The sequence below is a fragment of the Mesocricetus auratus genome, unplaced genomic scaffold (genome assembly GCF_017639785.1).
Source record: "Mesocricetus auratus isolate SY011 unplaced genomic scaffold, BCM_Maur_2.0 Super-Scaffold_100014, whole genome shotgun sequence".
Lineage (NCBI taxonomy): Eukaryota > Metazoa > Chordata > Mammalia > Rodentia > Cricetidae > Mesocricetus > Mesocricetus auratus.
This window is the reverse complement of record NW_024429197.1, coordinates 51,482,643-51,497,397: the sequence shown is the minus strand read 5'-3', so window position 1 is coordinate 51,497,397 and position 14,755 is coordinate 51,482,643. Positions and strand designations below refer to the sequence as shown.

The 14,755-nt window shown below is 47.7% G+C and overlaps 1 protein-coding gene across 3 annotated transcripts in view; it reads left to right on the top strand.

The window, feature by feature from the left end:
• Acer2 (alkaline ceramidase 2) overlaps positions 1–12,379 on the top strand; it is a 39,700-nt gene extending 27,321 nt beyond the window's left edge. For 2 of the 3 annotated variants that reach the window (XM_040757191.1, XM_040757189.1), the window contains 3 exons: positions 2,831–2,968; positions 8,251–9,445; positions 10,923–12,379. In XM_040757191.1, the coding sequence (XP_040613125.1) occupies positions 2,831–2,968; positions 8,251–8,437 (325 nt within the window). In that variant the 3' untranslated portion in view covers positions 8,438–9,445; positions 10,923–12,379. Of the gene's footprint in view, positions 1–2,830; positions 2,969–3,762; positions 3,905–8,250; positions 9,446–10,922 lie in introns of those variants that run through there. The other variant, XM_040757190.1, reaches the window with a different exon arrangement.
• Positions 12,380–14,755: the final 2,376 nt, after the last annotated feature.

Genomic DNA, 14,755 nt, shown 5'->3' with positions numbered 1-14,755 from the left:
TAAAGGAAGACATTTAATGGGGTGGTTTACAGTTCAGAGGTTTAGTCCATTATCATCATGGTGGATCATGTCACATGCAGGCAGACATGGTGCTGAAGAGGTAGCTGAGAGTTTTACATCTTGTGCCGGCCGACAGGAAATGGTCTGTCTTGCTGACATGACTTGAGCATATATGAGACCTCAAAGTCCACCTCCACAATCATACACTTCCTCCAATAAGACCACACCTACCCCACCAAGGCCACATCTCCTAACAGTGTCATTCCCTATGGAGGACATTTCCTTTCAAACCACCACATTCCACTCCCCAGTCCCCCAAAGACTTGTAGCCATATCATAATGCAAAAATGCATTCAGTCCAACTTCAAAAGTCCCCATAGCCTATAACAGTCTCAAACTTATTTAAAAGTCTGAAGTTCAATGTCTCTTCTGAGAGTCTTGTAATCTCTTAAATGTAATCCCCTGTAGAATCAAAATTAAAAAACAGATCACATACTTACAACATATAATGGGACAGGATATGCATTACCATTCCAAAACACAGGGAAGGGACATAGTGAGGAAATACTGGACTAAAGCAAGACCAAAACCCATCTGGGCAAACTCCAAACTCTGCATCTCCATGTCTGATGTCAAAATGCTCTTCAGATCACCGAGTCCTTTCAGCTTTGTAGACTGCAACTCGCTTCACTCCCTGTTAGCAGCTCTCCTTGGCTGGTATCCCACAGCTCTGGCTTCTTCAACATCTTGGCGTCTCCAAGGCTATCCAGGCTTTACCTTCACAGCTTCATGCAATGACCTCTCTAGTCTTCCATTCAGGGATACTCCTGACACATGCCTCAGGAGGCAAAGGTTCCATAATGCCCTTTTTTTAAATCCTTGACTCTAAAGTCAGAATCACGTGGCTGAAGCTGTCATGTTCTGCTGCTTTCTGGGGCTGGAACATAGCCTCCTCATTCAACTACATCTTCAACAGCTTTGTGTTTCCTATAGTTCTCTTCACTGTCTAAGCTTGGCTGTCTTGGGACTTGTTCTGTGGCCTCAAACTCAGAGGTCGCTAGCTTCTGCCTCTGGAGTGCTGACATTAAAAACTATGCTGTCGTTCTTATTTTTAAGTTTTGTTTGTTTGTTTTGTTTTTTTATACCTGACTCTTGTAATTGCATGGAAATTGTATGGAAAGTTCAAGTTGACAAAGCTGGTCTGTACCTGTCTTTCCCATCCCTAGTCTTCTCTGAAGTGTCTCCAGTTGTGCTAAATAGGAGTACTATATGTCCAGATGTCCAAGTCAGAAGATGTCTTCCCCTGAACATCTCCTCTGGTCCAGGTCATTGTTCTACTCTTTGGCATGGCAATACTGACAAAATTCAAAGTCTTTCACACACATCTCTGCTGCCCCCATAAGTTGAGCAATCCCTAACACACACACACACACACACACACACACACACACACACACACACCACACGAGGAAGCTTCCCCTTCTCTCCATTCTCTACCATTCTGACTTCTTTCTATGTCTTCATTTGAGCCCAGGTCCCTCTAGCTCCAGGCCCTTGGTCACACTTCCCTTTCTGACCCTCAGTGACCCTCAGTGTGGCTAACTGCTGCTGGCCCTATAGTTTAGGGCTCAGCCGTTAATGTGTCCTTGTATGGTCCTCTTTTATGGCATTCGCTGTAACCATGATTAGAAGGTAGCTTGAGTTACTGTTTTGTTCAACTTCTGCTTGATAGAGAGGGACAAAGGGATACTGCATGGGCAGGGCTCAGGTGTCTTTGTTCCCTGCGGTGACTCAGTTGCCACTCGGAGCCCCAGTTAGGAAAAGTAAAGTTTCCCTGCTTTGATAAGATTCCCGGAAAAAAAAGTGCTCTTGGCGCTCTTTGAGTTTCTTTCCTCCCAGCATCTTCCCTGTTTGTTCTCACATGACATGTCATGTCTGCCCCAGTTTGTCCATGGCCATCATGGCGGGAAACATGGTGGCAAGCGGAGAGTTCACATCTTAAGCTGCAAACAGGAAGCAGTGAGAGCAAACTCAAAATGGCATGAGTCTTTAAACTCTCAAAGCCCGCTTCCAGTGACATACTTCCTCTGATAAGGCCACACTCCCCAATGGCACTGCCAACTGGGGACCGAGTATTCATTCAGTGAGGCGGTCTCAAACCACACAGGCTGCCTGAGTGATGTCATGCAGACACGTGAAGACGCATGAACCCCTTGGCTCTGTGAGGGAAGAGCACCCCTGGCAGAGGCAAAGCAAGTAGGGAGGTTGTAGCTCTCTCTCTCTCTCTCTCTCTCTCTCTCTCTCTCTCTCTCTCTCTCTCTCTCTCTCTCTCGTCTCCCTCTCCTCTCCTCTCTCTCCTCTCCTCTTCTCTCTCTCTCTCTGTCTCCCTCTCCTCTCCTCTCCTCTCCTCCCCTCCCCTCCCCTCCCCTCCTCTCCTCTCTCTGTCTCTCTCTCAAGGACAAAGGTTAGAGAGGAGGAGATGCACTAGCCTGCACCCACGTGGACAGAGGGCAGGTTTGGGGTGGGTTCTGAAGGAAGAACTAGGAAACCAGATGTGGACTCTGTGGGCAGGAGGAAAGACTCGTTGAGCTTGCATCTGTTTTCTGTCTGTATTAGACATCAGGGTATCCTTACTAGGTGGTACTAGCTCTGTGTATCTGGCATCAGGGGCCGGGACTGTGTGAGGCCCTGTGAGTCTCGTGTGTACACGGGGTATTTACAGCTATAGGGCACCAGTGCTGGGGCAGAGAAGAAGTTTTGGAAATACAGGAGAGGTAGCCAGCGAGCCCTAAGGGAGCCAGAACCGACACTCTGTCCCTCTGCCTTGTAGGTGTGACAATGTCCGCGTGTTTAAGCTGGGCCTCTTCTCCGGCCTCTGGTGGACCCTGGCCCTTTTCTGCTGGATCAGCGACCGCGCCTTCTGCGAGCTGCTCTCCTCCGTTCACTTTCCGTACCTGCACTGCGTGTGGTAAGCGCCTGCCCTGGGCTGCTGGCATCGAACCGGTGTCCCCACTTGCTGCCGCTGGCCTGGGTGCTCCCTGCCCTGACAGGTGCACAGGTGGGTTCAGGGGAGGAGCACAGAGCCAAGCATTCTTTTTTCCTCTCTCCCGTCAGACATTTTAGAAACAATGGAAAGTAAGGTAGAGTGTTAAAACGGCTCCGGGGAGCAGGCTTAGCCAGACAACCCCACCCCCACCCCCCACTCCCCGCCCGAAGATCTAATTGTTACAGCGCACAGTGGGCTGGCAGCCTCTCTTGCAGCTCCTTAATTAGCACTCGGGAACCTGAAAAGTGAGTCTGTAACTTGAGCTCCGAGGGCTGGGTGGATGGTGGGGGAGGGGGCTGGGGACCTGTGTGATGTGAGGACAGGAAGGTTCTCAATAGGAACCACGCCTTCGGGGGCCCATGTGGCCAATGAAAGCGTGGACCTCGCAGGCCATCTAGGGACAGTCTCACCCATTCGTCTCACAGCTACAGACAAAGCCCAGGGGATTAAAGCCCATTGTTGAACATCACTCTTTGATGATAAGGAAATAGAGCATCTATATTTTGGGAAGCCAGGGAATGACTCTGAGGTTCAAAGAAAAGAAAATGGAGGTTACAAAAATCACATCAGATCCACACTCAGGAAGAGGGGGTGCAGTGGAGGAGTGGGGAGGTGTAGCTCAGTGGTAGAGTGCCTGCCTGGCTCGCACAAGGCCCTGGGTTCAAACTCCAGCAAAACAAGGAGCAAGTGGGGACAGGGAGTGGCTTTCTTCCTAGGAAATGCTTCAGCTCCAAACCGGGGACACGGCAGTGTTTCTGTCTCTGTCCTCATGGCTGCTCGATACAAAAGGTGGCAGGAGCAATGTCCTCCTGGCAGATTAGAAGCATCCAGGGAAGTTCTATCATGCTTTAACTCCATATCCAGAGCCATCTTCGGAGGGACGAACAGATCCAGTGTGGCCTGGGAATGGAGGCTCACACCTGTCTCCCAGTACCTGCAAGGCTGGGACAGGAAGTTTGCCACAAGATCCAGGTTAGTATGTTAGTATGAACTACATAGTGAGGTTCACACACACACACACACACACACACACACACACACTTCCTCAAAAAAAATTCTTTTTCCTCCTACATGCTAATGAAACACGAGGAAGAAAAGAAATCAACAGCCAGGTATGGAGGTGCACACCTTTAATACCAGCATTCAGGAGGTAAAGGAAGGCAGGCATCTGTGAATTCAAAACCAACCGGGTCTGCACAGTGAGTTTTAGGCCAGACAGTGCTACATAGTTAGACCAGGTCTCAAAACAAAACAAAAACCCAACAACAATAAAAAAAACTTTCCCTCTTCTATCTAGCTACAATTCTGTACCCATGAGCCATTCTGTCTCTAGAAAACTACAGTGGCACCTTTCTATATGTGATGTAAACTGGTTCTCTTTTAAGCCAAACTCCTGCTAGGCATGTCTAGCTAGTGAGTGGCCCCGGGCCCACATACCACCTAGGATAACTAGGAATGTGACCCAAAGCATTTGTAGATGACAATGTCCTATTGCAGTGTTAAAATGTTAGGTAAGCCTGTATATAGATCGTGCACACCCATCCCCTTTAAGACAGCAGTGTCTCATGGAGCACAGGCTAGCTCTGAACTTATTACACACATGAGGTTGACCTTGAACTTCTGACCCACCTTCCTCCATCTCTTAGGTACTGAGATTCTAGGTATGTACTACTACTCTGGGTTTATGCCCCCTGGGGGGATCGAACCTAGGACTTTGTGCACGCTAGGCAAGTATTCTACCAGCTCAGCTCCATTCCCCACTCTCTCACCCCCATGGGCATCACTTTTTATACACACACACACACACACACACACACACACACACACACACACACACACGCGCGCGCGCGCGCGCTTTGTTGCTTTCTATTTAGTACTTCATGACATGATGCTTAATAATTTACTTAGCCAACCTATTAACAGCTATCAGATTTTTTGTGTGTACAAATAGTGTGTATGTGTGTTACATACATGTGAATGCGTTTGCACAAGCATGTTCATGCATGTGAAAGCCACAGAAGGCAGGGAGTCAGTTACTTTTGAAAGACCCCTACCCAGGGCCCCCCCCCAGGAAAAAGAAAAACAAAGCCAAGCCATTGCCTAGTGGAAAAACCCAGACAGGTGTCTCACCCTCAAAACAGGATGTCTCTAATCACTATAGCAATCATAGGACCCGGATAATAATTGCTGAAGTGTGCTGGGAACTTTCATATGACAATACTAGAAAACCTAGTCCTTGGCAACTACCCTGGCCCCCAATTGTGTCTGATCACTGTAGCAATCATGAGACCCGGATACTAATTGCTGAAGCGTGCCGGGGTCTTTCATGTAGGAAACCTAGTCCTTGGCAACTACCCCTGCCCCCCCCAGATGATCTCAGCTCATGCTTAAGTAGCCAATGAAATACCTGTTGCTATGCTGATACTTATGTAACCATTAAAACTCCATAAATAGTGTACTCCCTACAAGCCCGGTATGCTCTGCACCCGAGTTGCAGTAGCATCCGCAGGCGCCTGTGTACCCAATAAATCGCCTCTTGCATTTGCATCCAGTGGTCTGGCCCCGTCCTTGGGCAGAGGACTCGGTCCGGTGCCCGGCGCTTTGATGCCGAGGTCTTACACTTTGCTCCATTGCTTTCTGCTTTCTTGCCTTGAGACAGGGTCTCTCACTGAACCAGAGACTTGCCTTTCCAGCTAGGCTAACTATCCAGCAAGCTCTTAGGATATATCTGTCTTGTTGTCCTTCAATGCTGGGATTACAGGCACACACACAGCCACACTCAACTTTCTATGTGGATGCTAGGGATTTGAACTCAGGTCCTCCTCATGTTTGCAGAACAAGAGCTCCTCCCCACGCTGCTAAATCATCTCCTGAGCTCCATATTATGTCATTTCTATTTTTTCACTTCTGTAAATAATCTGTAAAAAACATCTCTATCGATTCTAATCTGTATTGGTAAATCATAATATAATGCAGTCCCAAGTGCTGGAATTGAGACCACCATATCAGACTTTGTTTTGTTTCTGTTGGCAGTGCTGGAGAATCATTGACACTGGGCAAGTCTTCTGCCACTTCTGTTCTGAGCAGTTACACCCCAGTCACTTAACTGCCGTCTCTTAGGGCGCCTCAACCCAAATGCTCACACATGCAGGAGGTTATTAACTCTTTTAAATCGTTGTTAACCTGATAGGAAAAAAAAATTGAGCTGGGTGGTGGTGGCACACGCCCTTGATCCCAGCACTCAGGAGGCAGAGGCTGGTGGATCTCTGTGAGTTCAAGGCCACCCTGGTCTACGGAGTGAGTTCCAGAATAGCCAGGACTGTTTCAACAGATAAACTGTGTTTTGAAAAACCAAAAGAAGAAACAATTTGTTTTAATTTTATTTTTATGTCTTTAAAGATAGTGTCACTAGATTCTCTTAAATCGTAATGTGAATGGTAGCTTTAGATTGTAATCTAATTGCAGTCTTCCCTTCTAATGTTTTTTTCTCTTCAGCCATTACTGCCTATAATGGCTATCTATTTGCTGATTTTAATTAATTACTCGTTAGTTAATAATTGTTGTTTGGAGAGAGGGTACTGACTTGTAGACAAGGTTGGCTTCGAACTCACAGAGACCTGCCTGCCTCTGCCTCCCGAGTGCTGGGAATAAGGCGTGCAGCACTGTACCCAGCAAGAAGAGGTTTTTAAAGAATAAGGACAATACTCAGCCAACTCCAGCTTCTGTATCACTGGGCGCTGCATCTTGTTTCTGCTACCGTCCCCACTCTTCATCCAAACCCACTTCAAGGCACAGCTCACATAACATTTACGGTCTGTAACATTTTTGGTATGAGTTTTAGCTCTTTATCACACTGGGCAAATGTTTCCCCCAGTTTCCTATTTTTTTTCTTAAAGCACGTTAATAGTTTTGTGCCGTATTCATTTTGAATTCTGTTCTCACACATGTCTGATTTTTTCTTTATGGTCTCTGGACTTTGTGTCATTCTAAGGAAAGCCTCTTTCATCAAAGTTATGAAAATGTAGGTCTTTTGGAATATATATTAAAAGCATTAGGGGCTGGAGAGAAGGTTCAGCAGTTAGGGGCACTTGCTGCTCTTACAGAGGACCTAGTTCTGTTCCTGCACCCAGACTGAACAACCACCTGTAACTCCAGTTCCAGGGGATCCTATACCCCTTTGTGGCCTCTGCAGGTACCCGTACAGGTGTGTCCATACACTGACACAGGACCCACAAATGCATACAAATTAAAACAAACCATTTTAGAATTATATTTTAAATCTTTTCTTAAGTAATTTAAAATTTTTACATTTGTTAATTTGTGCTTGTATGTGTACGTGTGTAGACATGGGTAGATGTCAGAGGACAACTTTTGGGAGTCAGTCAGATCTTTCCTTATGCCATGTGGGTTCTGGGGTTTGAACTCAGGCCATCAGATCTGGTGGCAGTCACTTCACCTACTGGGATATCTCACGGGTCCATATTTGAAACATTTAATTCCTTTGGAATTGGGTTTCAGTACAGGGTATAAGGAAAAATCTGTCTGCCTTTAAAATATTTATTTCTTGATAAAGATCAAAATTGAAGCGTTTGACAGGTAAAGATAATTTTTTAAAAAGGATTTTCACCCTAAAGCTGCAAGCACACTTTAATATAGGATGGTTTCCGATGAAAAAAGCACAGGTTGTACTCATTGATGACGTGAGCAGGTGGGAATTGTATCCCAGGTTCAGGCACTTCTTTCTCTTTTTTTTTTTTTTTTTTTTTTTTGGCTTTTTGAGACAGGGTTTCTCTGTATTGTTTTGGAGGCTGTCCTGGAATCGGCTCTGTAGACCAGGCTGGCCTCGAACTCACAGAGATCCGCCTGCCTCTGCCTCCCGAGTGCTGGGATTAAAGGCATGTGCCAACACTGTGCAGCCTTGAACTTGTGACAGTCTTCTTGAGGTGGCTTCCTAGAGCCCCGGGGTTACGGGTCTGAGCCGCTGTGCGGTTTCAAATGGAAATGTTTTGAGTTCTAGTATGGTCTCACATGTTCAGGATTGATCATTGCCCTTCTGGCTTTGTGGGCTAGCTCATCCGTTCCCGTTACACAGATCCTCCGGGTGAAAGTGGCAGCAGGCGAGGCAGGTGGCTCCCGAAAGAAGGAGGTGTTTGCAGACGCACGGTCTGAACCCCCGTGAGGCTCACCTCTCCCGTTTTTTGCAGGCACATCCTCATCTGCCTTGCTGCATACCTGGGCTGTGTGTGCTTTGCCTACTTTGATGCTGCCTCAGAGATACCCGAGCAAGGTCCAGTCATCAGATTCTGGCCCAGCGAGAAATGGGCTTTTATCGGTGTCCCCTACGTGTCCCTCCTGTGTGCCCACAAGAAGTCACCAGTCAAGATCACATGACGGCAAGGCAGTGGCTGGCTTCTCTACTTATTTCTCTTCATTCACTGGGCTTCATTTGCTAGCAAAGATGGCGATGGGGGTTGAAGAATCGGTGTGGGTGTGTCTGTTTAAAATTCTGTTCCTTTGGGTTCTACCGGGGCCACTGTGCCAGGATGGGGGATGGAGGGCTCAGGGACGGTAGGTGTGTCACTCAGCGTCCCTTACAGGCACAGGGGCTTGCTGGGTTATGTCCGTTGTGGCAGTGGCAGAGTAGTTCTTTGGGAGACCCAGGACAGCATCTTGCTGGAGAAGGTGGCTTGCTGTAGACCCCGCCCATTCCCACGCTCTCTTGATTACACAGGAGTCAGCCCCTGGGATACATCGCAAGACCTGATATTGTGATGGAAAGTACCGGAGCTTTTCATTTGCAGGGGAGAAATTGTCCTTCAACAAAACCAAGTGGACAAAACCCACAGGGGGCTGTGGCTAAGGGGCTGCTTTGTCACGTCACCTGCACCTTTCAGCCTTCCCAGGTTTTCCAAGAGCTTGTGGATCCTCCAACCACTACCTCTACTGAGACACGGAGACTTGGCGTCAGAGGACAAAGCTGGTAACACCCTCTATGCCAAAACCTGCGCTCGGCTTTAAGCACACGTTAAATAGTGACATTGCTTCTGTTCTTCATGAAGCTCCGTAGCCTCAAACTCAACCACTCTGGTGTGAAGACTCCACACACAGTCCCTCAGCTTGCCACTCTGTGAGAGCACCAACGGCTCATTTCAGTCACCGAGGCAGCTCCGGTTTTACCTGCAGAGTGTGTGCGGAGCCTTGGGAAAGCCTTTCTCATTGGAAGCCTCCGGGATGTCGTTACCTCCAAGACTCTGACGCCATCATCCCTCTGCTGTTTCCAGGGGATGTGGGCCTCCTGCCTTTGCTCTCACAACACCTGGTGCTAACTGGTTTCTCAGGGCACCTGACTCTTTATTGTAGTCTGTCACTGCGCTCTGGTTTGCTGGTTGGGGGTCACAGGTGGGTATGAGGTGGGGTGGGTATCTCAGGGATGTTTGTGACTCAGGCACCTTTGCTCTCTGACATCCCATGGTGGGGAGTGGGGGGCTCAGGGGGTGGGAGTCACGCCACTGTTCGGAGTGTGCAGTGTTGTCCTGAATCAGGAGGAGCTCTTACCCTGGTTAGAATTTCCACAGGGTCCACAATAGAAACTGAACTTAAATTTTTTACAGGAATAGACTTCATTCTGCTTTTGTGGCCTTGAAGTTTCATAAGTCACTTGCTAGGCTATTTCTTGTCTATAGTAACAAATCTTTATGGGATATGGCTGTGTGAAGTAAGTTGTCTTTTATTAAACTTACAGCATTTACTAAATCTCCCAGGTAGCAAACACACACGTTAGTTGATTGGAATTTCCAAGGCAGAAATACTTGGTTTTGAATGAGTGTATATGTTATCTTACTATAGCTTAAATATATATTTAAAATGCTTTGAGTTAAATGTTTGTGGCAGCCTAGGAGCTCATGGGCTAGAATTGCTGCCGAGCCCTTTGGGTTTTGAGTCTACAGTTTTTCAGAGGGCAAAATCAAACCATCCTTGTTTCTGGTTTGTATTCCCAGGCATGTAGCCTGTTCTTATCTATTTTACATTACATAAATGTCCTAAAGACAATACCCAGCTGCCTGTGTCGGGAAGGGTTGGCCGGGGCTGGAGAGTTGGGTCAGCAGTTAAAGAGTACGTGTCGTTTTCCCAGAGGACTAGATTCCTACCATACACATGAAACTCACAACCTGAAACTCCAGTGCCCGCTTCTGATATCCAAGGGCACCAGGCTTACATGCCATGCACATACACACAGTCGGGCAAAACCATTCATACACGTAAAGTGATAAGCTGGGTACATTAAAAACTTGGCTGTAGGAGAGGATTTTTAGATGCGAGTTTTAATTTGTCCCAGTGCTGTTGCTGTCAAAGTCAGGGAAGAACCGTTTCTTTTTGTCAGGAAAAGGACTTACTGCCGACACCCCTAGGAACAGGGATAAAAAATTATCAGTGGATGTGCTTGAACATGATTGGGTGAAAGGAATGACACCCGACTCAGCAAGCAACTTCTCCACATATGTGCCTCCATACCTGGCTTGGGATGGAGCGTGTTTGGAGGCAAACACTTTTTTTCTTCTGTCTGTGACAGAGCTTTACTCCTCTGGCATCAATACTCACTATGTAGCCCAGGCTGGCCTAAGACTGATGGTGAGCCCCCGGATTCAGTCTCTCAAAGGCTATGTGTGATTACAGGAGTGAGCTACTACACCCATCTGAAACAGAAATCTGTAGCTTGCCAGCAAGGAACTCGACATATATGAATCTAATTTTGAGCTGGGCTTTGGGCATTGTTCACATTTACACTGCAGCTCCTAGTGTTCAGGAGGAGTTGGGATGCTAAAGAAAAGCAGCAGCAGAAAAAAAAAAAATCGCTCCTGTCCTTGTTGCCTTACAGGATCCCTTGCCAATATTTTGGTTTTCCGGGTGTGTTTCCTTCCTACCCTTTCTGCCCTACTTCAGCTATGATTAGATGTCATTTAGACCATTTGTCCTTGAATGGAGTCGGAAGGCCAGCGTTTTCGTGGAGAGCTGGTGTGGGGTACACTCAAGTTGGCTGTTTCTTGAATGCTGAGTGCTGGACTCTGAGCTCGATACTGGAGCTGCCTTGTCCGCGAAGCCTGACTCGAGCGGCCCCTAGGACAGGAACTGATTTCAGCTTTGCCATGCAACACTTCACGTTCGGATCTCCGAGTCCCGGTAAATGGCTGTTAAAGACTCGACCTCGTGGTTTTAATGTGTTGAGAGTGATAACAAAAACAAACAAACAAACAAACAAACAAAAAAACCCAAACAAGACAAGCCGAAGCCGAGTTCACTACTGGGTGTGCGGTCCAGAGTCTCCTCCCTCCCGGCAGAGTATGCGGTCCAGAGTCTCCTCCCTCCCGGCAGAGTATGCGGTCCAGAGTCTCCTCCCTCCCGGCAGAGTAGCCGTTGAAGAGTGAGGTCATGGCCACCATTACTAGCATGGGTGTCAGACTGTTCCGTTCCCAATCTGCCTGAGATCTCAGGACACAAGAGTGTTTACCAAGCGATCATCTCTGTCCACGGTTTTACAGTTTTGATCCATTGTTGATTCTTGGGGGAAGAGTTCCTCTCTCTAGTGCCGGGTGATGCCAAAGCTTTCTGTCTGCATCCATTTGTAACGGGATCCGTGTGGGGGAAGCATGGTCCTCCTGGTGACAAGTGCCTAAGATGTCATAGTGGGGCAGCAGAGCTGTGTTGAGAGGGGCCGGATGGTTGTCAAGCACGGGCTTCGTGAAAATACTGCCACCCATTCTGCCGGCTGGGCTTCTCAGGTGACTAAAACTTCCCCCACAAGTCGTTTCCTCCCGACCCCCATCCCGAGCTAGCGCTGGGGTCTGAACCTTCCCTGACCCTACTTTCCTCAGGTCTAATGACTTACTGACCATCTCCTGAATACCTGCAAGAACTCTTGCCCAGGTCTTTCTCTAGCTGAACTTGGATTCCTCCTAACCAGGGCTTGACCCTGGGTGCTGCTGGTCCCAACGGCCAATGACGCATGTCTGTCCGCATTGGATTCTCACTGGATTTTATAGACATTCTCCCTCAGACTTTAAAATGTGGCCCTTGCTCCAAAGGGCTTGTGTCCTTTTCTACATGTCAAGTCAGATTGAAAACTATTTTATAGCCATAATATGTAATCCAAGTAAACAGAATATTTTCGGATGTATACTGGGTTTTATAATGTTGTGTAGGGTGTGCTGTGTGTGTATGTAGCCTGCTGAGGTAGCATCAATCCTTGCTCTGGGGGAATTTATACATCTTTTGCACTTTATGCTTGTTTTTGGTGATAACCACGGTTAATATTAAAGCCAACTGGCATTTTCTGTATATGTATCTATTTCTGAAATTATTTCTTGTTTCTTTAAACATTTTATTATCCGTGTGTGTGTGTGTGTGTGTGTGTGTGTGTGAGAGAGAGAGAGAGAGAGAGAGAGAGAAGTGTGTATGAGTGGCGGCCCCCACTGTGGAGATGATGTCTCCTTCCACCTTCACGTGGGTCCCAGGAGTCGAACTCAGGTAGCCAGACTTACGTGGCACACGCCTTTACCCACTGAGCCATCCTGATAACCCCTTCGATTGCTTGCCCTCCCATGTCTTTTTTCTTTCTTTTTCCCAAGACAGGGTTTCTCTGTATTGCTTTGGAGGCTGTCCTGGAACTCTCTCTGTAGATCCAGCTGGCCTCGAACTCACAGAGATCCGCCTGCCTCTGCCTCCCGAGTGCTGGGATTAAAGGTGTGCGCCACCACCCGGTGTCTTTAGACTTGTCTATGGTTAATTGGAAGAGACACTGGTGGCCCAGAGCCTTGGGGTGCCTGATGAAGCTAAGTCTTCTCTCTAGGGCATATGTGATTTCCTGGGGGAAGATGTCCCTAAGAGTCACTCCCCTTGATAACCACCTCTGTGGCAAGACTAAGCAAGGATCTGACTCCTTTCTGGTTCTGAGATTGGTCTCTTGATCCTGAAAATAGGACCTCCAGTCTCTTTTGAGTCTAGGTAGTGGGGACAGAGGCTGGGGGGGGTGTAGAAACTGGGGGGAGCATTTTGTGTTCAGAAAACAGTTCAGAGTGTATGTACCCCAGGATATCCTTGCAGTCTGCTTGTATGAGTCTGATGGAGACAGAAATCCTACAGGTTTCTCTGCCCTCTGTTTCAAAAGACCAGAGTTGGGGTCCAACTCCTCTCCTTAAGACACACATGTTAAGTGGTGCTAGGGGTGTAACTCAGGGCCTTGTATGTGCTAGGTGTGTAACCCAGGGTCTTTGTATGTGCTAGGTGTGTAACCCAGGGCCTTTGTATGTGCTAAGGGTGTAACCCAGGGCCTTGTATGTGCTAGGGGTGTAACCCAGGGCCTTGTATGTGCTAGGTGTGTAACCCAGGGTCTTGTATGTGCTAAGGGTGTAACCCAGGGTCTTTGTATGTACTAGGTGTGTAACCCAGGGTCTTGTATGTGCTAGGTGTGTAACCCAGGGCCTTGTATGTGCTAGGTGTGTAACCCAGGGCCTTGTATGTGCTAGGTGTGTAACCCAGGGTCTTGTATGTGCTAAGGGTGTAACCCAGGGTCTTTGTATGTACTAGGTGTGTAACCCAGGGCCTTGTATGTGCTAGGGGTGTAACCCAGGGCCTTGTATGTGCTAGGGGTGTAACCCAGGGTCTTTGTATGTGCTAGGTGTGTAACCCAGGGCCTTGTATGTGCTAGGTGTGTAACCCAGGGCCTTGTATGTGCTAGGTGTGTAACCCAGGGCCTTGTATGTGCTAAGGGTGTAACCCAGGGTCTTGTATGTGCTAGGGGTGTAACCCAGGGCCTTGTATGTGCTAGGTGTGTAACCCAGGGCCTTGTATGTGCTAAGGGTGTAACCCAGGGCCTTGTATGTGCTAGGTGTGTAACCCAGGGTCTTTGTATGTGCTAGGTGTGTAACCCAGGGTCTTGTATGTGCTAGGCAAGCATTCTGCCACAGAGCTACACCCCAGCCCCTGACTCTTCTTTTTTAGGGACATTTCATGACTTTCCATCGCAGTGGGGGATGGTGTTGCATGCCTGTGATCCTACTACCTGGGAGGCATAGGCAGAAGGATTACTGCAAGTTCTAGGCTAGCCAGGGCTACATGGTGAGATCTTTTTCTAGAAGGGGGAAAAATCAAGAGAAGAAGAAAAGGAAAAGAATTAAAACCTAAATATATGCATTACATTAAGGTGCCAATATGGGGGCCTGGTAAGAGGGCTCGATGGGTGAAGTGGCTGCTGCCAAGTCTGCAGACAGGTTCAGTCCCCAGGTTCCATGTGGTAAAGAAGACTCCCACCTGTTGTCCTCTGAGCTCATGCTCACACACCACACCACCACCACCACCACCACCACCACCACCACCACCCCTAAACAAATAACATGCAATTTAAAAGAGACTAGTAGGAGACCAAGCATTCTCAACAAAATGAGATCAATATGCCAGAAAGGCCCCTTGTTCCCAACTCCATTGCCGCACTGTGCACAATTGCCAAGACATAGAATTGACCGTTGTGTCCTCTGATGGGCGAATGAATGAAGACTGTGTGGTACATAAGTGTAGGGGAATGTTATTCAGCCATATACATGAACGATATCAACTTGTGTCAGTCGATGGAACTGGAGGATGTCATGTTAAGTGAAAAAAGCCAGATACATAAAGAAAGACAAATACTGCATGTTACTATATATAGAAGAAAACAAA